Source organism: Thunnus maccoyii, chromosome 8, assembly GCF_910596095.1.
Source record: "Thunnus maccoyii chromosome 8, fThuMac1.1, whole genome shotgun sequence".
Taxonomy (NCBI): Eukaryota; Metazoa; Chordata; class Actinopteri; order Scombriformes; family Scombridae; genus Thunnus; species Thunnus maccoyii.
This window is the reverse complement of record NC_056540.1, coordinates 24,202,640-24,228,576: the sequence shown is the minus strand read 5'-3', so window position 1 is coordinate 24,228,576 and position 25,937 is coordinate 24,202,640. Positions and strand designations below refer to the sequence as shown.

At 40.6% G+C, this 25,937-nt stretch overlaps 1 protein-coding gene across 1 annotated transcript; it reads left to right on the top strand.

The window, feature by feature from the left end:
* Window positions 1-1,683: 1,683 nt before the first annotated feature.
* On the top strand, window positions 1,684-21,766 carry LOC121901457. Its single transcript, XM_042418250.1, has 6 exons — window positions 1,684-2,071; window positions 5,076-5,375; window positions 5,475-5,825; window positions 6,003-6,143; window positions 6,242-6,297; window positions 21,622-21,766. The coding sequence occupies exons 1-6, from the start codon at window positions 1,684-1,686 to the stop codon at window positions 21,751-21,753; spliced, it is 1,368 nt and encodes a 455-aa protein (XP_042274184.1). The 3' UTR covers window positions 21,754-21,766.
* The last annotated feature ends 4,171 nt before the right edge of the window (window positions 21,767-25,937 follow it).

The window sequence follows — 25,937 nt, the reverse complement described above, 5'->3', positions numbered from 1 at the left end:
GTTTTACCCCAGATCCACAACTCAAATCAGGAATAGCAGCAGCAGTTCAGTGCCAGGTTTTATTTACAATATATAATGTTATAACTCCAGAGACAAGGCTTCTGTTTTATCACAAGTTGGCTACAATGACATGGACTTTACAACGCGGCTCTGAGACAAGGAAAGGTCAGATGATGTCGTGTTTGTGTTGTGTGTGTGTTTGTCTGCATTTGTCCACAAAGTCTGCCCAGAACTTGGGTGTCATGATTGATGACCAACTAACCTTTAAGGTTCACGTGGCTTCAGTCACTCGATCGTGTCGATTTGCCCTGTACAACATCAGGAAGATCAGACCCTACCTGTCTGAGCTTGCAGCACAACTCTTGTAATATCACGTATCGACTACTGCAACTCCTTACTGGCAGGCCTCCCTGCATGTACACTCAAACCTCTACAGATGATCTAGAATGCGGCAAGCTTTAATAGCAGGCTAAGTTTAGTTGAACAAATTGACTGTTTTAGTTGCTTGTTAATGGGCTCATGTCTGAAAATGTGTATTTTATGTGTGTTTTCAATGATGCAACCATAGATGAAGTATACACTGAAGTATACTTCAGCAAGACAATCGTGTGATGCAGTCACATGACTGTATCAGTGCTTCAAGAGGCTGGAAGAGGCCTTCTTCTAGCCAAAGAGGTGACGAGGTGTATCGTCGCAACACCATGGCAAGGAGGAGAGCACCGTCAACACCATCAGCCACCTCCCAGACCACCTCAACAGAGACACCGCAGCACTGGCCCTCCCGTAACCGTGGAGCGGTCCATGCCAGAATGAAAAATGCCGGCAGTCCCACGCAGAAGCCCTGCATGTAGGGAGAGCAGCAGCACTGAAGTGACTGTCAGTGGGAGAGAGCATCATATTAGTACGGGTTATGTTCAACAGCGCCCTCCTGAATGTGTCAGTGAATGAGTTCACTGGCCCCTCCCACCACTGTTCATGTTCATGTGTTCTGCTGTGTTGAAAATGTTTCAATAAAACAAATTACATTTTCCATCAAAGAGCAAAATCCTCCATCCTTCCCGCAACCACCTCTCAGGCCCTCCATGTGATGATGGCGGCCCAGCCTGCTTCATCCAGCTGATCACAGAGGCTGTGTAATGCAGAAAGCACTCGTTCAGCTGGCACCCCTGCCTCTCTTCCCACCGTTAGGGAAGCAGATGGGGGGCGGCCTCATTCAACTACGTGCTATGCTAGCCGGGAAAAGCTCAGCGCCAAGACCATGCACGAGTGCCATGTTAGGCACGATGTTGTGAGAAAGAAACACATCCCACCCGACACAGTGACACAGAGAAGCAGATCTGTCTCTCACTGTGCTCCCTGGCACCATCGATTAGACCAGCTAGCACAGCTCATCTCTCCAGCTAATGGTGATGAGTCTAACGGTGATGCATCTAATGGTGATGCATCTAGCAATGTTACCTCTTCACTGAGGAATAAAGCTTTGTGCACACACATTGGGCGGGGAGAGGACACTACATGTCTACTTAATGTCAACACTGTCTCCCGCTGATCTTGTCGTCATCCCTCATGGGACCAGCACACACAGCTTATTTCTCGGGTTAATGATGGCGTGGCCAGCAGCATTATCTCCCCCTTAAGGAGTAAAGCAACAGGCTCACACACAAACCAAGGAGAGGAAACGTCATGTCTGTTTCACTCAGGGGTGCCGACTTCACGTTAAGAGGCAGCCCTCTGGCAAACGAGTGGGGGCTGCACCCCGAGGTGGTGCAGCAGATTTGGAACCGGTTCAGGAGAGTGGATGTGGACCTGTTTTCCAGTCAAAACAACACCCACTGCCCGCTCTGGTTCTCCTCCAGGAGGATCCATCCCTGGGGGTGGATGCGTTTGCATGTGCGCCTTGGCCGGGAGGCTGCTTTACATCTTTACTCCTCTTTGTCTCATTCCCCCTCTGTTGGAAAGAGTGAGACAAGAGCAGCTGTCAGTCATCCTGATAGCCCTGGACTGCCATTCAGTGCTGTGGTAAGCAGAGATGACCCAGATGTTGGCAGCCCAGCCCTGGTCCATCCCTCAAGTTTGGGGGGCTCTGTCGCAGGAGGCCGGCTTGATAGGTGCGCTGCCCACATTGGGCCAATCTCTCGAGACTTGGCTCCTGAGAGGGACAGGCTGACAGACAGATGGTGAAGACCAGTCCAGGCAGCGAGAGCAGGATCCATCATTGCTTGCTACAAGCAAAGTGATTGGGATTCAAACGCTGGTATGAGTAAAGGAGATTAGACCTCCTGACATGTGCAGTGAGAAAGGTTTTCTACAATATCTGGTTGAAAAGGGGCTGATTCATGCCACTGTTAAAGTATATGCAACAGCTGTTTCCTCCTGTCATGAGGGTTTTTGGGAGTTAGGAGACAACACTTGGTGATGACAGCCTTGCTGATTACGCTGACTTCAGCTCAGAGAGTTATTATGACCGTGTATTTTACCTTTTGGTTCCATGGTTTCATGAAGGGTAGGTGAAGTGGAGGTGCTTGATATTGAAGATGTGCCAGTAAGTGGGCATTCATACCGAAAACAGCCTTGCATTAAAAAAAGCAGGGGGTTAGTGCAGGTGTGTTGCTTTAGATAACAGAGAGATGATGAAATACAATCCTGGAGCTCATTTCACAAAGTGTGCAATATGCAAGCTGAAATTTGCAACATTCCCTCTCTTTAATTTGGACACATTTCACTTATCAAAACAGCGTCATACTTGCGACCCATGCGTGATAACTAAATGTATCTTGAATTTTGTAAGCAACAAGAATTTGTGTAATGTGATGCAATGAATACTTTTTTGCCAGACCACTTGCCTCAGCACCTTCACAATGGTCTCATTCAAAAGAATGATGGTCACTGGTCTCATCCAGATCCTTGTGGCATCTTCTCACAGAGACTATCATTAAAAAGCAAAAACCCCTCTTGTAAATGGTTGTGATGATACAATCATGTAATGTTATTGCATTTGCCTTGATGAACAGGTCAAACAGTTGTGCTCAGTTGTGCTCAGACTTCAGACTGAGAGTGGGACAGGAAGAAGAGCCCCTTTTGAATTCACAACTTATTTTAAAAGCTCAACCACAATAATACTAAACTTTCCATACATTGTTTGTTCCAGTAAACAAACTGTAACTAAGTGTGTGTGTGTGTGTGTGTGTGTGTGTGTGTGTGTGTGTGTGTGTGTGTGTGTTTGTGTATGTTTGTGTGCATGTGTGCGCAAGGGTAAAGTATAAAGTACAAAGCAGGACACAAAGCACATAAGAGTATTCATCACAGGACTCTGTATTTCACTGTGTATTTGTCTTATGCAGTGTCAGGGTGACTGTAAGGTCAAAGAGAGAGCAATGTGTGTTCCTGTTCTGACTAGGGTGTTCACCAGTGGGGTAGCCAAGGTTTTCTTTATGTTAATTAAGTTGGTATTTTTACTGTAAGTGAAAAGCTTCTAGTCTAGTCTCTCTGTCATAAACATGCTGCCTCACAGCAGCAAGGTCTTGAGTTCACATTTCGGCCCTGATTCTTTGTTCGCTGAATTTAATTGGGCTTTCTCCCAGGTTCCCCCCTCTCTCAGATCACAACATGCAGTTGCTTCACCTTAACCATGTCTTAACTATGCTGTAAAAAATGGCATCGAACATTTGAAGTCAACATTGTCTTCATCATTGATGTAATCTTGGGTGTTTGTGAAAAGACTCAAAATCAAGACAATAAGTTCAGACAATCTATTTCAGGGATTTTAGAAACCAGGTCACATCCCCCCATAAATATGGTAGTGCTACAGTGAATGACTGTGAGACAGAGCAAGATGTACAAAACAGTACAATGTACTGTATTGTGCTAAAAGAGTAATCCACTGATTTAGTATTGCACTCATAACATTATCAGACTCTCAACGGATAGTTAAAAAAAAAGGATGACAATTGATGCAGCACAACCAGAGATATCGTAGTTTTTATTCCATACATTTGTCGTCCTTGTCAAAACCTCATGCCTACATTACCCACAATGCAAATTGACTTGATTCACTTGACTGTGCAGATCAGGGTGCATTATGCAAGTAGTGGTTAATGTAGCCTTTAGCCACTAGGCTCAAGCAGAGATGAGCAGCTGGCTACAGAGGCCTGGTAAATTCACTTCTTTCTAACTCCACAGCCTGAGAATTTTTTCATTTTCAAACCTAGTAGTCTTCTGCCCCAACTGATGCTGACTCAAGTAACATTACTTGAGGTAATTTATGAAACTCTGTGAAGCATCCCCTGCAGCCACAAAACGCTTTTTATACAAACTTTTTTCACACATGAAGTAGTACCCCCCAACACATGTAAACAGACTTTGATGTGTAAAATTGGTGGAGTTCCCCTTTAAGGGAAATGGGGCACATATACTTGATACATGACCCCACAGGATAAAATGATATTTAAGTTGGAGATATTTGTGTGTGGCTTCAACAGCTTGGATGGCATTTTCACACAAGCCTATCAGCAGAAAAGTAAATCTATATATTGACAGTGGGAGATTATTTCACATCAAGATCAAGTGAAATAAGAGCCATGATATTTAAAAAAAACTTTTTTTGTTTTTGTACCTTATATTTACAGCAGAGATATTGTAAACAAAAGATCTGTCATGTTTACTGTAAGTGGCAGTTATAGAAACCCACAATGAGAATCAAATATGAGATGAGAGGGGTTCATGCTGGTTTTGTGTCACGTGTTTTAAAAGGTAGTCAAGATTATTTCCACTGTGGTACAGTGAAACATCAATGTGGTGAGAGGCCAATCAGGTTGCTCTGAAATTGTTCCCTCCCACTTGATATGATTACATTAAGGCGAATCCTCTTCTAATACAGTATGATTTAACTGCAGTCTCAAGTGGATTAACAGGAAAATGCTGATCATACTTTATTTACTGCTGATGCACAGAGTTGGGCGTAAGTATATGTAGAAAGGTCAGATTTACTCCAGATATACAATATATTTAAAGTATTGTCATCCTCTTACAGTAACTTAGGAGACAGTGTATATGATTCTTGTTTAATGTCTTCTCAGGATGTGCAGACGATTGGATCTATGAGACACAGACTGTTGGTGTTGGAAGTTATGTGACAATGAAATGTCCCCGCAAGATAGCTGAATCCTTGCTTTGGATCAAACTTGTTTCTGAAAATGTGCCTCAGGTCTTAGCAAGAACGAATGGCTTTGATCATCTATATACATCCAAAGAAGAATTTGGAAAATTTGCTCTGCGTATTCCAAAAGCAGAGCTTAGTGATACTGGAGTTTACTATTGTGTGAGAACATCACAACAACAGTTGATATTTTTGAGAGGAACACATCTAACAGTTGAAGGTAAATACATCAAAGCGTCTATCGTAATTTACATAAAATTTCCAGACTTGAACATATAAATTAATCTTTAAAGTTTTTATCCTTTTTTCAATTTCCAAGGATCAGGACCACATGCAGATATCACTACAGTCCCTCCATCTGATCCAGTGCGTGCAGGAGACTCTGTGACTCTCCAGTGTTCAGTCCTCTCGGCAAACAAAACATGTCTAGAAGAACACAGTGTTTACTGGTTCAGTGCCAGTTTGGATAAATTTAACGCCAGTTTTATTTATACTCATGAAAACAGTAATGATCGAAGTGAGAAGAGTCTTGACATTCAGTCTTTACAGAAATGCGTCTACGACTTCTCCAGGAACAATGTCAGCAGCTCTGATACTGGGACTCACTACTGTGCTGTGACCACATGTGGGGAGACACTGAGTAGAAATGGAACAAAACTCAACACTGAAGGTAACTGCGTCAAACAATATTTCTATCTAATGTGGGAATTACCCTATTTATGTCTAGTTTGTATCCTTTACTTTAACATCTTATTAAATAACATAAATAATAATTTAAAAAAAATAATTAATTACACTTTCATTCATTCTAAACTTTCATTATTTGCACCTTTTCATACTGTTTCAGCAGTCAACATCTGTGATTTGCAGAAGGACAATACAGTTCTCTTTCTGCTGTGTGCTGCTCTGGCTCTCAGTCTGATTGTTATAGTCGTTCTCATTTATTCAATCAAGAAAATCAAGAAAAAATCTTGTGACTGTTGTAACGGTAAGAGAAGTCACTCATACATTGATTAATCAAACATATTTGGCAAAATTAGATTCAAATGATTCATATGAGTGTTGTGTTTTTATTTTATAATGCAGCTGCAGTTGATCTGCACACAAATACTGCAGCCAGTGGTGTTCAGCAACGTTGGCAGGTAAGGTATACAAGCATAAAATGTAGCTGGAAAGCTTATCAGTATGTTTTTCTCTCTAAATAAATTTTGACATCTTCTATTTCACTTTTGACACATATATTTCTTATATGTTTTATATTATACTCAGAGAGACGAGGACTCATTGGTTTATTCTGCACCAGTCTTCATAAGAAAATCTTGCAAATCCAGGACAAGGGATAGAAAAACTGCAGAGGAAGATATTATCTACACTGATGCCAGTGCTCTCAGGTTGAATTAACAGTCTAAACACAAATTTGATGCTGATATAATGTTTGTATGGCACATTGTGTGGGAGATATACTGATGTACACATTCAGCTCTTGAGTTGGTGAATGTTTTTTTTTTTTTTTGAATAACCTGCAACATGTATTATATTTACTTTTGCCATTTCATTTATACATGTTTATACTGTATATGTTTAAGGAAATGAGTTCTTGGTGATAGACCTATAGAGTAGGTGTCCCACCATGAATGTTTGTTTTATTGTGTGAGTTTTTATCAGAGTGTATATCATGTATTTTTAAGTCTATTAATTTCCTGCATGACCCACATCTGTTTCAATGCCATGCCAAAGTATTTCATTAAAATGAATTGGTGGTTGCGTAGCTGTGCTTTCTTCTTAATTAAGAAATATACATTATGACAACAGATACCAAACTAATGATTAAATTAAGAACACAACGTTTAACCTTTACTGCACTATTCTTTCCCAAACACTTTTTTACATCTTTTTTACATTCTCATCTATCTTAATTTTAGCCATGATGTGTTTATTTTAAAAATCACAATCAGTGTAGTTTGCCTCTAGTTTAATAAAGTTTGACTGACTGACTGAATGTCTTGTTTAATGATGAACTAGTGCAGTGTCTGTTCAGAACGGGCCGATTGCTTGGCTTCCAGCCCCTAACTCAAAGCATAGAAAAATGAATACAGTTGATGTGAGGTGTGAATGAGTATATACACCAACAACATGAAAGAACTAATATTATATTATATACAGATGCTATAAATAATTAATACTCTGACAGTAAATAAATATTCTTTTCTCATTTCAAGTAAAATAAGGGCTGCATTTAAAAAATAAAACAATGTGCATCCTAAAATGAAGTGGATCAATCGTATTGGTCTCTTAAAATGTTTCTATTTTCTCTCTGGAAGGCATAGTGGGTATGTTTGCTCCAAAGATTTGTGCTTTGTCTGTCGGGGCGCTCCACAATCGCCACATTCTCGGATCATAAGAGACAAACTGGTTTTGAACTGCCCGTTGGAAGTATTTACTTTGTTTTAGGCACATAACTACAGTCATTATGTATTGTGTTCTGAGCGGTGACCTACACTCCACCATGTACCTGAACGCCTCCTGTGTAGACACAACAGTTGACTCACTGCTGCTACTGCTGCTGCTAAATGTGCTGCTCACACTGTGTTTGCTCAAAAGATTTGTACTTTGTCTGTAGAGGCACTTCACAATAGCCACGGTCTCGGAACATATGAGACAAACTGGTTTTGAACTGCCTGTGGAAGTATTTCCTTCGTTTTACGCGCGTAACGGTATTATGCAATTCAATGGTAATGATGATAATCCCTGATAATGTGAAGACTGCAAATATTTGGTTTCAATCATTGCTAAGTCTTATGGCTGTACCGGTTACTACCACTCCAAAATACTAAAAGCCTTGATTGCCAACAACAGGATCTGGGCCTCACTCGACTACGTGACCCTCTTCCTGTGTCGCTATTGATGCACTGAGTTCAGTGTTGGTTTCAGTTCATTTAGATTAACAAATAGACGCAGACAGAAACTAAACCAAAAGTTGCTTCAAACAGTAGCATTCTATTCTCATACATCCATATCTCTACTCTCATCTCCTGGTGTCTGCTCTCTAATATGTGACAGACACATATTAGATAAGACCTGCCCTCTTGAAACGTAGCAACCTATCACAAATGACAAATGGCAACCTGTGACCATGACATATGAATATGAAAATAGAGCTTATGACTAAATATAGGTAAAAGAAACTGCATTCCTGTTGGCGTTTGTTTGAGTTCAGGTGGTCAGAGTTCGGGGGTTCTTGGTAAATCTGACATTAACTGTACTGAAAAAAACACTGCAGGGTTAATGGTAAACAAGTAATAACCTTCACTAATCTTGTAAGCAGCCTGGATAGTTAGAATATCTGGATAGATAGCATCACAAACTTCTTTAACACATTATGACATAATAATTAAAGTTATATGTTAACAGTAACCTGCTACATTGATGGTCAGTTGTCCATGTTGAAACATCCCAGCTCATACTGTTGATACTTGTCATAGGCCTATGTAGATTTGGTTGTTGTTCAGGTGTGGGCGTGTTTATTTGTGCTTTAGAACTCACGGCTTTGTTCTTGTTACTGCTGCCCCCCTCTTCTCTAGCTCCCTTGACCACTGCTGCTCTCTCTTGCTCCCTCCCTCACTCTCTCTCTCTCTCTCTCTTTCTCTGTTGTTGCTGCTGCTGTTTTTCCTGCTTTGCCAGATTTGGTGTGAATGCGGCCTAACCCCGTGTCTAGACAGCAAGTGTGTCAGACATGTTTTTCATGCACATGTAATCTATGAAGATGTCTGCACCAGCGTTCATTTATGCTTCAAGTCTATTTTCCTCCATTTTACATGCATCACCTGAATGCCTCCAGTGTAGACACAGATGGAGCACTCGCTGCTTCTGCTGCTCATGCTACGTTTACTGTGTAGACACAGGGTGAAGCTGGACCTCTGGTCTTTGGGGTTTTTGATAGGAACACCTTAGTGGGCTTGTGTCACAGTCCAGACTCAATGAGCTAGACAAAGACAGAGGAACAAAACACAGGATTATAAGTAATTTGACCCATATGTTTTTCATAACTAAAATAAATTTAACTCAAAGTCCTCCTCCACTCAAAAATGTATTTTACTTATTGTTACAGTTGGATGTTTGAACTTCACTGTGCAAAATTATTTATGTGCACAGTTTGATACTAGAAAGTTTGATACTAGAAAGTTTGATACTAGAAAGTTTGATACTAGAAAGTTTGATACTAGAAAGCTGTCAGAGGGAGAGTTTCTCTGTGATTAATTAAGAGGAAAGTTTCTCTGTGCTCACCGAAAAAAACTTTCCACTTTCAGTTGATGAATATGAAAACAGCCACCGTTGAGTCAAACCAATCAGCATCCTATGAGGATTCTTGCATGATTTCATGATCCAGCTGCCTTGCAAGGTAAGACAGTTATAAGCAGTGATAGACAGATGGTTCATCCTATCAACTGCCAAGTATTTTTTCAAAGTGCCTGCCCTTTTCCAAACAGTTTCCAGGGACGACTTCTCAGATGGTTCTGTTTACAAACCATCTGGCATGCAAGGTTGTGTTCCTGTAGGTAAGGACATGCATGTCTGTTGATAGATTTGTATGTGAGTAACAAGACTTTGTAGTCAACCCTTAAGGAGACAGAAAGCCAGTATATATATATATATATATATATATATATATATATATATATATATATATATATATATATATATATATATATATATATATATATATATATATATCTTCACACACACACACACACACACAGTGAATTTGTGTGTGAATTTTGATGTATACATATATATATATATATATATATATATATATAGAGAGAGAGAGAGAGAGAGAGAGAGAGAGAGTAGACAGAGAGATTGGTGAATTTATCATGTGTACATATGGATTAACTCAACTTTGACTTGGTAGCCACTCCTTCCCTTCCTTTCATCTCCCTTCCCTCCCCTTTCTGTTCCCTCCTTCCCTCTGCTGTCTATTGATCTTGCATCACTTCCTTGTTTTTGGCTTGCACATTTATAGAGAACTATCCTCCCACTCAACTCATTACTGTTATACACTATAGGTGTGTAAGCTAATGCTGACAATGACCCTGATAAAGGTCGACCCTATGTGGGTCACAAAACATATCCCAGACTATATCCCACCCATGTATTTCCCAACTGCCTAACCTTTACCATGTCTTAAACCATGTTGGGCAAGTTACTGAAAAATACTGATTAGTTACAGTTACTTCTCTCAAAAAGTAATTGAATTACTTTACCAATTACTGCATATAAAAAGTAATTAGTGACAAGGGAACGTATCTTTTGTGTTACTTTTAACGCAAAAGTGTAATGCGTCCCAAAATCTCAGATATCAATCCGCTTCGTTTTCACCACAGCCCCAAATCAGTTCAGTTCAATCCCATTTAATTTCACAAATACAAAAGAACGGCAACTCAAAAGTCCACTCTGGGTTTTACCGAAAATCCACAACTCAAACCAGGAATAGCAGCAGCAGTTCAGTGCCAGGTATTATTTACAATATATAATGTTATAACTCCAGAGACAAGGCTTCTGTTTTATCACAAGTTGGCTACAATGACATGGACTTTACAACGTGGCTCTGAGACAAGGAAAGGTCAGATGATGTCGTGTTTGTGTTGTGTGTGTGTTTGTCTGCGTTTGTCCACAAAGTCTGCCCGGAACTTGGGTGTCATGATTGATGACCAACTAACCTTTAAGGTTCACGCGGCTTCAGTCACTCGATCATGTCGATTTGCCCTGTACAACATCAGGAAGAAAAAACCCTACTTGTCTGAGCTTGCAGCACAACTCTTGGTACAAGTTCTCATAATATCACGTATTGACTACTGCAACTCCTTACTGGCAGGCCTCCCTGCATGTACACTCAAACCTCTGCAGATGATCTAGAATGCGACAAGTTTAATAGCAGGCTAAGTTTAGTTGAACAAATTAACTGTTTTAGTTGCTTGTTAATGGGCTCATGTCTGAAAATGTGTATTTTATGTGTGTTTTCAATGATGCAACCATAGATGAAGTATACACTGAAGTATACTTCAGCAAGACAATCGTGTGATGCAGTCACATGACTGTATCAGTGCTTCAAGAGGCTGGAAGAGGCCTTCTTCTAGCCAGAGAGGTGACGAGGTGTATCGCCGCAACACCATGGCAAGGAGGAGAGCACTGTCAGCACCATCAGCCACCTCCCAGACCACCTCAACAGAGACACCGCAGCACTGGCCCTCCTGTAACCGTGGAGCGGCCCGTGCCAGAACGAAAAACGCCGGCAGTCCCACGCAGAAGCCCTGCATGTAGGGAGAGCAGCAGCACTGAAGTGACTGTCAGTGGGAGAGAGCATCATATTAGTACGGGTTATGTTCAACAGCGCCCTCCTAAATGTGTCAGTGGAGTTCACTGGCCCCTCCCACCACTGTTCATGTTCATGTGTTCTGCTGTGTTGAAAATGTTTTAATAAAACAAATGATATTTTCCATCAAAGAGCAAAATCCTCCACCCTTCCCTCTACCACCTCTCAGGCCCTACATGACACTGTGATGATAGCGGCCCAGCCTGCTTCATTCAGCTGATCACAGAGGCTGTGTAAGAGTGCACAGCCTCTGAACGAGTGCAGAAAGCACTCGTTCAGCTGGCACCCCTGCCTGTCTTCCCACCGTTAGGGAAGCAGATGGGGGGCGGCCTCATTCAACTACATGCTATGCTAGCCGGGAAAAGCTCAGCGCCAAGACCATGCACGAGTGCTATGTTAGGCACGATGTTGTGAGAAAGAAACACTTCCCACCCGACACAGTGACACAGAGAAGCAGATCTGTCTCTCACTGTGCTCCCTGGCATCATCTATTAGACCAGCTAGCACAGCTCATCTCTCCAGCTAATGGTGATGAGTCTAACGGTGATGCATCTAATGGTGATGCATCTAGCGATGTTACCTCTTCACTGAGGAATAAAGCTTTGTGCACACACATTGGGCGGGGAGAGGACACTACATGTCTACTTAGTGTCAACACTGTCTCCCGCTGATCTTGTCGTCATCCCTCATGGGACCAGCACACACAGCTTATTTCTCGGGTTAATGATGGCGTGGCCAGCAGCATTATCTCCCCCTTAAGGAGTAAAGCAACAGGCTCGCACACAAACCAAGGAGAGGAGACGTCATGTCTGTTTCACTCAGGGGTGCCGACTTCACGTTAAGAGGCAGCCCTCTGGCAAAGGAGTGGGGGCTGCCCCCCGAGGTGGTGCAGCAGATTTGGAACCGGTTCAGGAGAGTGGATGTGGACCTGTTTTCCAGTCGAAACAACACCCACTGCCCGCTCTGGTTCTCCTCCAAGAGGATCCATCCCTGGGGGGGGGGGGGGGGGGGGGGGGGGGTTAAGCAGAGATGAGCAGCTGGCTACAGAGGCCTGGTAAACTCACTTCTTTCTAACTCCACAGAAAATTTTTTCATTTTCAAACCTAGTAGTCTTCAGCCCCAACTGATGCTGACTCAAGTAACATTACTTGAGGTAATTTATGAAACTCTGTGAAGCATCCCCTGCAGCCACAAAACGCTTTTTATACAAACTTTTTTCACACATGAAGTAGTACTCCCCAACACATGTAAACAGACTTTGATGCGTAAAATTGGTGGAGTTCCCCTTTAAGGGAAATGGGACACATATACTTGATACATGACCCCACAGGATAAAATGATATTTAAGTTGGAGATATTTGTGTGTGGCTTCAACAGCTTGGATGGCATTTTCACACAAGCCTATCAGCAGAAAAGTCCATCTATATATTGACAGTGAGAGATTATTTCACATCAAGATCAAGTGAAATAAGAGCCATGATATTTAAAAAAAACTTTTTTTTGTTTTTGTACCTTATATTTACAGCAGAGATATTGTAAACAAAAGATCTGTCATGTTTACTGTAAGTGGCAGTTATAGAAACCCACAATGAGAATCAAATATGAGATGAGAGGGGTTCATGCTGGTTTTGTGTCACGTGTTTTGAAAGGTAGTCAAGATTATTTCCACTGTGGTACAGTGAAACATCAATGTGGTGAGAGGCCAATCAGGTTGCTCTGAAATTGTTCCCTCCCACTTGATATGATTACATTAAGGCGAATCCTCTTCTAATACAGTATGATTTAACTGCAGTCTCAAGTGGATTAACAGGAAAATGCTGATCATACTTTATTTACTGCTGATGCACAGAGTTGGGCGTAAGTATATGCATAAAGGTCAGATTTACTCCAGATATACAATATATTTAAAGTATTGTCATCCTCTTACAGTAACTTAGGAGACAGTGTATATGATTCTTGTTTAATGTCTTCTCAGGATGTGCAGACGATTGGATCTATGAGACACAGACTGTTGGTGTTGGACGTTATGTGACAATGACATGTCCCCGCAAGATAGCTGAATCCTTGCTTTGGATCAAACTTGTTTCTGAAAATGTGCCTCAGGTCTTAGCAAGAACGAATCGCTTTGATGATCTATATACAGCCAAAGAAGAATCTGGAAAATTTGCTCTGCGTATTCCAAAAGCAGAGCTTAGTGATACTGGAGTTTACTATTGTGTGAGAACATCACAACAACAGTTGATATTTTTGAAAAGAACATATCTAAAAGTTGAAGGTAAATACATCAAAGCGTCTATCGTAATTTACATAAAATTTCCAGACTTGAACATATAAATTAATCTTTGAAGTTTTTATCCTTTTTTCAATTTCCAAGGACCAAGACCAAATACAGATATCACTACAGTCCCTCCATCTGATCCAGTGCGTCCAGGAGACTCTGTGACTCTCCAGTGTTCAGTCCTCTCTGCAAACAAAACATGTCTAGAAGAACACAGTGTTTACTGGTTCAGTGCCAGTTTGGATAAATTTAACGCCAGTTTTATTTATACTCATGAAAACAGTAATGATCGAAGTGAGAAGAGTCTTGACATTCAGTCTTTACAGAAATGCGTCTACGACTTCTCAGGGAACAATGTCAGCAGCTCTGATACTGGGACTCACTACTGTGCTGTGACCACATGTGGGGAGACACTGAGTAGAAATGGAACAAAACTCAACACTGAAGGTAACTGCATCAAACAATATTTCTATCTAATGTGGGAATTACCCTATTTATGTCTAGTATTTATCCTTAATGTACTTTAACATCTTAGCAAATAACATAAATAATAATTTAAAAAAATAATTAATTACACTTTTATTCATTCTAAACTTTCATTATTTGCACCTTTTCATACTGTTTCAGCAGTCAACATCTGTGATTTGCAGAAGGACAATACAGTTCTCTTTCTGCTGTGTGCTGCTCTGGCTCTCAGTCTGATTGTTATAGTCGTTCTCATTTATTCAATCAAGAAAATCAAGAAAAAATCTTGTGACTGTTGCAACAGTAAGAGAAGTCACTCATACATTGATTAATCAAACATATTTTGCAAAATTAGATTCAAATGATTCATATGAGTGTTGTGTTTTTATTTTATAATACAGCTGCAGTTGATCTGCACTCAAATGTTGCCGCTAGCAGTGTTCAGCAAACTTGGCAGGTAAGGTATACAAGCATAAAATGTAGCTGGAAAACTTATCAGTATGTTTTTCTTTCTAAATAAATTTTGACATCTTCTATTTCACTTTTGACACATATATTTTTTATATGTTTTATATTATACTCAGAGAGACGAGGACTCATTGGTTTATTCTACAGCAACATTCACAAGACAGAAATGCAAACTGCAGAGGAAGATATCATCTACACTGATGCCAGTGCTCTCAGGTTGAATTAACAGTCTAAACACAAATTTGATGCTGATATAATGTTTATATGGCACATTGTGTGGGAGATATACTGATGTACACATTTCAGCTCTTGAGTTGGTGAATGTAAAATAACCTGCAACATGTATTATATTTACTTTTGCCATTTCATTTATACATGTATATACTGTATATGTTTAAGGAAATTAGTTCTTGGTGATAGACCTATAGAGTAGGTGTCCCACATCTATGAATGCTTGTTTTATTGTGTGAGTTTTTATCAGAGTGTATATTTTGTATTTTTAAGTCTATTAATTTCCTCCATGACCCTCATCTGTTTCAATGCCATGCCAAAGTATTGCATTAAAATGAATTGGTGGTTGTGTAGATGTGCTTTCTTCTTAATTAAGAAATATACATTATGACAACAGATACCAAACTAATGATTAAATTAAGAACACAACGTTTAACCTTTACTGCACTATTTTTTCCCAAACACTTTTTTACATCTTTTTTACATTCTCATCTATCTTAATTTTAGCCATGATGTGTTTATTTTAAAAATCACAATCAGTGTAGTTTGCCTCTAGTTTAATAAAGTTTGACTGACTGACTGAATGTCTTGTTTAATGATGAACTAGCGCAGTGTCTGTTCAGAACGGGCCGATTGCTTGGCTTCCAGCCGCTAATTCAAAGCATAGAAAAATTAATACAGTTGATGTGAGGTGTGAATGAGTATATACACCAACAACATGAAAGAACTAACATTATATTATATTATACAGATGCTATAAATAATTAATACTCTGACAGTAAATAAATATTCTTTTCTCATTTCAAGTAAAATAAGGGCTGCATTTAAAAAACAAAACAATGTGCATCCTAAAATGAAGTGGATCAATCGTATTGGTCTCTTAAAATGTTTCTATTTTCTGTCTGGAAGGCATAGTGGGTATGTTTGCTCCAAAGATTTGTGCTTTGTCTGTCGGGGCGCTCCACAATCGCCACATTCTCGGATCATATGAGACAAACTGGTTTTGAACTGCCCGTTGGAAGTATTTACTTTGTTTTAGGCGCATAACTACAGTCATTATGTATTGTGTTCTGAGCGATTCTAAAACGCGGGTGACCTACACTCCACCATGTACCTGAACGCCTCCTGTGTAGACACAACAGTTGACTCACTGCTGCTACTGCTGCTGCTAAATGTGCTGCTCACACTGTGTTTGCTCAAAAGATTTGTACTTTGTCTGTAGAGGCACTTCACAATAGCCACGGTCTCGGAACATATGAGACAAACTGGTTTTGAACTGCCTGTGGAAGTATTTCCTTCGTTTTACGCATGTAACAGTCATTGTGTATTATGCAATTCAATGGTAATGATGATAATCCCTGATAATGTGAAGACCGCAAATATTTGGTTTCAATCACTGCTAAGTCTTATGTCTGTACCGGTTACTACCACTCCAAAATACTAAAAGCCTTGATTGCCAACAACAGGATCTGGGCCTCACTCGACTACGTGACCCTCTTCCTGTGTCGCTATTGATGCACTGAGTTCAGTGTTGGTTTCAGTTCATTTAGATTAACAAATAGACGCAGACAGAAACTAAACCAAAAGTTGCTTCAAACAGTAGCATGCTATTCTCATACGTCCATTTCTCTACTCTCATCTCCTGGTGTCTGCTCTCTAATATGTGACAGACACATATTAGATAAGACCTGCCCTCTTGAAGCTTAGCAACCTATCACAAATGACAAATGGCAACCTGTGACCATGACATATGAATATGAAAATAGAGCTTATAACTAAATACAGGTAAAAGAAACTGCATTCCTGTAGGCGTTTGTTTGAGTTCAGGTGGTCAGAGTTCGGGGGTTCTTGGTAAATCTGATATTAACTGTACTGAAAAAAACACTGCAGGGTTAATGGTAAACAAGTAATAACCTTCACTAATCTTGTGGATAGGAGCCTGGATAGTTAGAATATCTGGATAGATAGCATCACAAACTTCTTTAATACATTATGACAGAATAATTAAAGTTATATGTTAACAGTAACCTGCTACATTGATGGTCAGTTGTCCATTTTGAAACATCCCAGCTCATACTGTTGATTCTTGTCATAGGCCTTTGCGTTTGCATGTGCGCCTTGGCCGGGAGGCTGCTTTACATCTTTATTCCTATTTGTCTCATTCCCCTCTGTTGGAAAGAGTGAGACAAGAGCAGCTGTCAGTCATCCTGATAGCCCTGGACTGCCATTCAGTGCTGTGGTAAGCAGAGATGACCCAGATGTTGGCAGCCCAGCCCTGGCCCATCCTTCAATTTTGGGGGGCTCTGTCGCAGGAGGCCGGCTTGATAGGTGCGCTGCCCACATCGGGCCAATCTCTCGAGACTTGGCTCCTGAGAGGGACAGGCTGACAGACAGATGGTGAAGACCAGTCCAGGCAGCGAGAGCAGGATCCACCATAGCTTGCTACAAGCAAAGTGATTGGGATTCAAACGCTAGTATGAGTAAAGGAGATTAGACCTCCTGACATGTGCAGTGAGAAAGGTTTTCTACAATATCTGGTTGAAAAGGGGCTGATTCATGCCACTGTTAAAGTATATGCAACAGCTGTTTCCTCCTGTCATGAGGGTTTTTGGGAGTTAGGAGACAACACTTGGTGATGACAGCCTTGCTGATTACGCTGACTTCAGCTAAGAGAGTTATTATGACCGTGTATTTTACCTTTTGGTTCCATGGTTTCATGAAGGGTAGGTGAAGTGGAGGTGCTTGATATTGAAGATGTGCCAGTAAGTGGGCATTCATACCGAAAACAGCCTTGCATTACAAAAAAGCAGGGGGTTAGTGCAGGTGTGTTGCTTTAGATAACAGAGAGATGATGAAATACAATCCTGGAGCTCATTTCACAAAGTGTGCAACATGCAAGCTGAAATTTGCAACATTCCCTCTCTTTAATTTGGACACATTTCACTTATCAAAACAGCGTCATACTTGCGACCCATGCGTGATAACTAAATGTATCTTCAATTTTGTAAGCAACAAGAATTTGTGTAATATGATGCAATGATGAAGGATTTTACAGCCCTGGAAGGTTGAGCCAGGTTCAGCTTTTTTGCCAGGCCACTTGCATCAGCACCTTCACAATGGTCTCATTCAAAAGAATGATGGTCTCATCCAGATCCTTGTGGCATCTTCTCTCAGCAACTATCATTAAAAAGCAAAAACCCCTGTCTACTCCTGTAAATGGTTGTGATGATACAATCATGTAATGTTATTGCATTTGCCTTGATGAACAGGTCAAACAGTTGTGCTCAGTTGTGCTCAGACTTCAGACTGAGAGTGGGACAGGAAGAAGAGCCCCTTTTGAATTCACAACTTATTTTAAAAGCGGAACCACAATAATACTAAACTCCCCATACATTGTTCCAGTAAACAAACCGTAACTAAGCGTGTGTGTTTGTGTGTTTGTGTGTGTGTATGTGGTTGTGCATGCGTGCGCAAGGGTAAAGTATAAAGAACAAAGCAGGACACAAAGCACATAAAAGTATTCATCACAGGACTTTTGAATTTTGTGACTGTTACTTCTCCTCTGTGCACTCTCTTTGTATTTCACTGTGTATTTGTCTTATGCAGTGTCAGGGTGACTGTAAGGTCAAAGAGAGAGCATTGTGTGTTCCTGTTCTGACTAGGGTGTTCACCAGTGGGGTAGCCAAGGTTTTCTTTATGTTAATTAAGTTGGTATTTTTACTGTAAGTGAAAAGCTTCTAGTCTAGTCTCTCTGTCATAAACATGCTGCCTCACAGCAGCAAGGTCTTGAGTTCACATTTCGGCCCTGATTCTTTATTCACTGAATTTAATTGGGCTTTCTCCCAGGTTCACCTCCCTCTCTCAGATCAAAACATGCAGTTGCTTCACCTTAACCATGTCTTAACTATGCTGTAAAAAATGGCATCGAACATTTGAAGTCAACATTGTCTTCATCATTGATGTAATCTTGGGTGTTTGTGAAAAGACTCAAAATCAAGACAATACATTCAGACAATCTATTTCAGGGATTTTAGAAACCAGGTCACAAACCCCCATTAATATTGTAGTGCTACAGTGAATGACAGTGAGACAGAGCAAGATGTACAAAACAGTACAATGTACTGTATTGTGCTAAAAGAGTAATCCACTGATTTAGTATTGCACTCATAACATTATCAGACTCTCAACGGATAGTTAAAAAAAGGATGACAATTGATGCAGCACAACCAGAGATATCGTATTTTTTATTCCATACATTTGTCGTCCTTGTCAAAACCTCATGCCTACATTACCCACAATGCAAATTGACTTGATTCACTTGACTGTGCAGATCAGGGTGCATTATGCAAGTAGTGGTTAATGTAGCCTTTAGCCACTAGGCTCAAGCAGAGATGAGCAGCTGGCTACAGAGGCCTGGTAAACTCACTTCTTTCTAACTCCACAGCCTGAGAATTTTTTCATTTTCAAACCTAGTAGTCTTCAGCCCCAACTGATGCAGACTTAAGTGACATTACTTGAGGTAATTTGTGAAACTCTGTGAAGCATCCCCTGCAGCCACAAAATCCTTTTTATAAAAACTTTTTTTCACACATGAAGTAGTACCCCCCAACACATGTAAACAGACTTTGATGTGTAAAATTGGTGGAGTTCCCCTTTAAGGGAAATGGGGCACATATACTTGATACATGACCCCACAGGATAAAATGATATTTAAGTTGGAGATATTTGTGTGTGGCTTCAACAGTTTGGATGGCATTTTCACACAAGCCTATCAGCAGAAAAGTCCATCTATATATTGACAGTGGGAGATTATTTCACATCAAGATCAAGTGAAATAAGAGCCATGATATTTAAAAAAAAACTTTTTTTTGTTTTTGTACCTTATATTTACAGCACAGATATTGTAAACAAAAGATCTGTCATGTTTACTGTAAGCGGCAGTTATAGAAACCCACAATGAGAATCAAATATGAGATGAGAGGGGTTCATGCTGGTTTTGTGTCACGTGTTTTGAAAGCTAGTCAAGATTATTTCCACTGTGGTACAGTGAAACATCAACGTAGTGAGAGGCCAATCAGGTTGCTCTGAAATTGTTCCCTCCCACTTGATATGATTACATTAAGGTGAATCCTCTTCTAATACAGTATGATTTAACTGCTGATGCACAGAGTTGGGCGTAAGTATATATAGAAAGGTCAGATTTACTCCAGATATACAGTATATTTAAAGTATTGTCATCCTCTTACAATAGGAGACAGTGTATATGATTCTTGTTTAATGTCTTCTCAGGATGTGCAGACGATTGGATCTATGAGACAAAGACTGTTGGTGTTGGAAGTTATGTGACAATGACATGTCCCCGCAAGTTAGCTGAAACCTTGCTTTGGATCAAACTTGTGTCTGAAAATGTGCCTCAGGTCTTCGGAAGACTATATGGCTCTGAGAATGATCCTTGCATTACAGCCAAAGGAGAACCTGAAAAATTTGTTCTGCGTATTACTCCAGCAAAGCTTAGTGATACTGGAGTTTACTATTGTGTGAGAACACTACAACAAAAGTTGATATTTTTGAGAGGAACACATCTAAAAGTTGAAGGTAAATACATCAAAGCGTCTATCGTAATTTACATATAATTTCCAGACTTGAACATATAAATTAATCTTTGAAGTTTTTATCCTTTTTTCAATTTCCAAGGACCAAGACCAAATACAGATATCACTACAGTCCCTCCATCTGATCCAGTGCATCCAGGAGACTCTGTGACTCTCCGGTGTTCATTCCTCTCGGCAAACAAAACATGTCTAGAAGAACACAGTGTTTACTGGTTCAGTGCCAGTTTGGATAAATTTAACGCCAGTTTTATTTATACTCATGAAAACAGTAATGATCGAAGTGAGAAGAGTCTTGACATTCAGTCTTTACAGAAATGCGTCTACGACTTCTCCAGGAACAATGTCAGCAGCTCTGATACTGGGACTCACTACTGTGCTGTGACCACATGTGGGGAGACACTGAGTAGAAATGGAACAAAACTCAACACTGAAGGTAACTGCATCAAACAATATTTCTATCTAATGTGGGAATTACCCTATTTATGTCTAGTTTGTATCCTTAATGTACTTTAACATCTTATTAAATAACATTAATAATTTTAAAAAATAATTAATTACATTTTTATTCGTTCTAAACTTTATTTATTCATTATTTGCACCTTTTCATACTGTTTCAGCAGTCAACATCTGTGATTTGCAGAAGGACAATACAGTTCTCTTTCTGCTGTGTGCTGCTCTGGCTCTCAGTCTGATTGTTATAGTCGTTCTCATTTATTCAATCAAGAAAATCAAGAAAAAATCTTGTGACTGTTGTAACGGTAAGAGAAGTCACTCATACATTGATTAATCAAACATATTTGGCAAAATTACATTCAAATGATTCATATGAGTGTTGTGTTTTTATTTTATAATACAGCTGCAGTTGATCTGCACACAAATACTGCAGCCAGTGGTGTTCAGCAAAGTTGGCAGGTAAGGTATACAAGCATAAAATGTAGCTGGAAAGCTTATCAGTATGTTTTTCTCTCTAAATAAATTTTGACATCTTCTATTTCACTTTTGACACATATATTTCTTACATGTTTTATATTATACTCAGAGAGACGAGGACTCATTGGTTTATTCTGCAGCAACCTTCACAAGCAAGAAATGCAAATCCAGGACAAGGGATAGAAAAACTGCAGAGGAAGATATCATCTACACTGATGCCAGTGCTCTCAGGTTGAATTAACAGTCTAAACACAAATTTGATGCTGATATAATGTCTGTATGGCATATTGTGTGGGAGATATACTGATGTACACATTTCAGCTCTTGAGTTGGTGAATGTTAAATAACCTGCAACATGTATTATATTTACTTTTGCCATTTCATTTATACATGTATATACTGTATATGTTTAAGGAAATTAGTTCTTGGTGATAGACCTATAGAGTAGGAGTCCCACATCTATGAATGCTTGTTTTATTGTGTGAGTTTTTATCAGAGTGTATATTTTGTATTTTTAAGTCTATTCATCTCCTCCATGACCCACATCTGTTTCAATGCCATGCCAAAGTATTGCATCAAAATGAATTGGTGGTTTTGTAGCTGTGCTTTCTTCTTAATTAAGAAATATACATTATGACAACAGATACCAAACTAATGATTAAATTAAGAACACAACGTTTAACCTTTACTGCACTATTCTTTCCCAAACACTTTTTTACATCTTTTTTACATTCTCATCTATCTTAATTTTAGCCATGATGTGTTTATTTTAAAAATCACAATCAGTGTAGTTTGCCTCTAGTTTAATAAAGTTTGACTGACTGACTGAATGTCTTGTTTAATGATGAACTAGTGCAGTGTCTGTTCAGAACGAGCCGATTGCTTGGCTTCCAGCCGCTAATTCAAAGCATAGAAAAATGAACACAGTTGATGTGAGGTGTGAATGAGTATATACACCAACAACATGAAAGAACTAACATTATATTATATACAGATGTTATAAATAATTAATGCTCTGATAGTAAATAAATTTTCTCATTTCAAGTAAAATAAGGGCTGCATTTAAAAAATAAAACAATGTGCAAAAATGAAGGGGATCAATCGTATTGGTCTCTTAAAATGTTTCTATTGTCTGTCTGGAAGGCATAGTGGGTATGTTTGCTCCAAAGATTTGTGCTTTGTCTGTCATGGCGCTCCACGATCGCCACATTCTCGGAGCATATGAGACAAACTGGTTTTGAACTGCCCGTTGGAAGTATTTACTTTGTTTTAGGCGCATAACTACAGTCATTATGTATTGTGTTCTGAGCGGTGACCTACACTCCACCATGTACCTGAACGCCTCCTGTGTAGACACAACAGTTGACTCACTGCTGCTACTGCTGCTGCTAAATGTGCTGCTCACACTGTGTTTGCTCAAAAGATTTGTACTTTGTCTGTAGAGGCACTTCACAATAGCCACGGTCTTGGAACATATAAGACAAACTGGTTTTGAACTGCCTGTGGAAGTATTTCCTTTGTTTTATGCGCGTAACAGTCATTGTGTATGATGCAATTCAATGGTAATGATGATAATCCCTGATAATGTGAAGACCGCAAATACTTGGTTTCAATCATTGCTAAGTCTTATGGCTGTACCGGTTACTACCACTCCAAAATACTAAAAGCCTTGATTGCCAACAACAGGATCTGGGCCTCACTCGACTACGTGACCCTCTTCCTGTGTCGCTATTGATGCACTGAGTTCAGTGTTGGTTTCAGTTCATTTAGATTAACAAATAGACGCAGACAGAAACTAAACCAAAAGTTGCTTCAAACAGTAGCATGCCATTCTCATACGTCCATATCTGTACTCTCATCTCCTGGTGTCTGCTCTCTAATATGTGACAGACACATATTAGATAAGACCTGCCCTCTTGAAGCTTAGCAACCTATCACAAATGACAAATGGCAACCTGTGACCATGACATATGAATATGAAAATAGAGCTTATGACTAAATACAGGCAAAAGAAACTGCATTCCTGTAGGCGTTTGTTTGAGGTCAGGTGGTCAGAGTTCGGGGGTTCTTGGTAAATCTGATATTAACTGTACTGAAAAAAACACTGCAGGGTTAATGGTAAACAAGTAATAACCTTCACTAATCTTGTAAGCAGCCTGGATAGTTAGCATATCTGGATAGATAGCATCACAAACTTCTTTAACACATTATGACAGAATAATTAAAGTTATATGTTAACAGTAACCTGCTAAATTGATGGTCAGTTGTCCATGTTGAAACATCCCAGCTCATACTGTTGATACTTGTCATAGGCCTATGTGTATTTGGTTGTTGTTCAGGACCACTGAAAAGTGTCATTAGTTTTTGTCTTTGTAAGGCTGAATTCACACCAAATGTATATATATATATATATATATATATATATATATATATGTATATATATTCACACACACACACACACACACACAGTGAATTTGTGTGTGAATTTTGATATATATATATATATATATAAAGAGAGAGAGAGAGGGGGGGGGGGGGGGGAGAGTAGACAGAGAGATTGGTGAATTATCATGTGTACATATGGATTAAGTCAACTTTGACTTGGTAGCCACTCCTTCCCTTCCTTTCATCTCCCTTCCCTCCCCTTTCTGTTCCCTCCTTCCCTCTGCTGTCCGTAACCGTGGAGCAGCCCATGCCAGAATGAAAATGCCGGCAGTCCCACGCAGAAGCCCTGCATGTAGGGAGAGCAGCAGCACTGAAGTGACTGTCAGTGGGAGAGAGCATCATATCAGCACGGGTTCTGTTCAACAGCGCCCTCCTGAATGTGTCAGTGGAGTTCACTGGCCCCTCCCACCACTGTTCATGTTCATGTGTTCTGCTGTGTTGAAAATGTTTTAATAAAACAAATGACATTTTCCATCAAAGAGCAAAATCCTCCACCCTTCCCTCTACCACCTCTCAGGCCCTCCATGACACTGTGATGATAGCGGCCCAGCCTGCTTCATTCAGCTCATCACAGAGGCTGTGTAAGAGTGCACAGCCTCTGAACGAGTGCAGAAAGCACTCGTTCAGCTGGCACCCCTGCCTCTCTTCCCACCGTTAGGGAAGCAGATGGGGGGCGGCCTCATTCAACTACGTGCTATGCTAGCCGGGAAAAGCTCAGCACCAAGACCATGCACGAGTGCTATGTTAGGCACGATGTTGTGAGAAAGAAACACATCCCACTCGACACAGTGACACAGAGAAGCAGATCTGTCTCTCACTGTGCTCCTTGGCACCATCAGCTATTAGACCAGCTAGCACAGCTCATCTCTCCAGCTAATGGTGATGAGTCTAACGGTGATGCATCTAATGGTGATGCATCTAGCAATGTTACCTCTTCACTAAGGAATAAAGCTTTGTGCACACACATTGGGTGGGGAGAGGACACTACATGTCTACTTAGTGTCAACACTGTCTCCCGCTGATCTTGTCGTCATCCCTCATGGGACCAGCACACACAGCTTATTTCTCGGGTTAATGATGGCGTGGCCAGCAGCATTATCTCCCCCTTAAGGAGTAAAGCAACAGGCTCGCACACAAACCAAGGAGAGGAGACGTCATGTCTGTTTCACTCAGGGGTGCCGACTTCACGTTAAGAGGCAGCCCTCTGGCAAACGAGTGGGGGCTGCACCCCGAGGTGGTGCAGCAGATTTGGAACCGGTTCAGGAGAGTGGATGTGGACCTGTTTTCCAGTCAAAACAACACCCACTGCCCGCTCTGGTTCTCCTCCAAGAGGATCCATCCCTGGGGGTGGATGCGTTTGCATGTGCGCCTTGGCCGGGAGGTTGCTTTACATCTTTACTCCTCTTTGTCTCATTCCCCCTCTGTTGGAAAGAGTGAGACAAGAGCAGCTGTCAGTCATCCTGATAGCCCTGGACTGCCATTCAGTGCTGTGGTAAGCAGAGATGACCCAGATGTTGGCAGCCCAGCCCCGGCCCATCCTTCAAGTTTGGGGGGCTCTGTCGCAGGAGGCCGGCTTGATAGGTGCGCTGCCCACATTGGGCCAATCTCTCGAGACTTGGCTCCTGAGAGGGACAGGCTGACAGACAGATGGTGAAGACCAGTCCAGGCAGCGAGAGCAGGATCCACCATTGCTTGCTACAAGCAAAGTGATTGGGATTCAAACGCTGGTATGAGTAAAGGAGATTAGACCTCCTGACATGTGCAGTGAGAAAGGTTTTCTACAATATCTGGTTGAAAAGGGGCTGATTCATGCCACTGTTAAAGTATATGCAACAGCTGTTTCCTCCTGTCATGAGGGTTTTTGGGAGTTAGGAGACAACACTTGGTGATGACAGCCTTGCTGATTACGCTGACTTCAGCTAAGAGAGTTATTATGACCGTGTATTTTACCTTTTGGTTCCATGGTTTTATGAAGGGTAA

What these genes read in the sequence shown, in the direction of transcription:
- LOC121901457 (XM_042418250.1), top strand. Translation starts at nt 1,684, where the DNA reads ATGTCTGTTTCACTCAGGGGTGCCGACTTCACGTTAAGAGGCAGCCCT. An exon ending in AGCCCTGGTCCATCCCTCAA is followed by an intron (nt 2,072 to 5,075) that starts GTTTGGGGGGCT and finishes ATGTCTTCTCAG; the next exon opens with GATGTGCAGACGATTGGATC. An exon ending in AACAAAACTCAACACTGAAG is followed by an intron (nt 5,826 to 6,002) that starts GTAACTGCGTCA and finishes ATACTGTTTCAG; the next exon opens with CAGTCAACATCTGTGATTTG.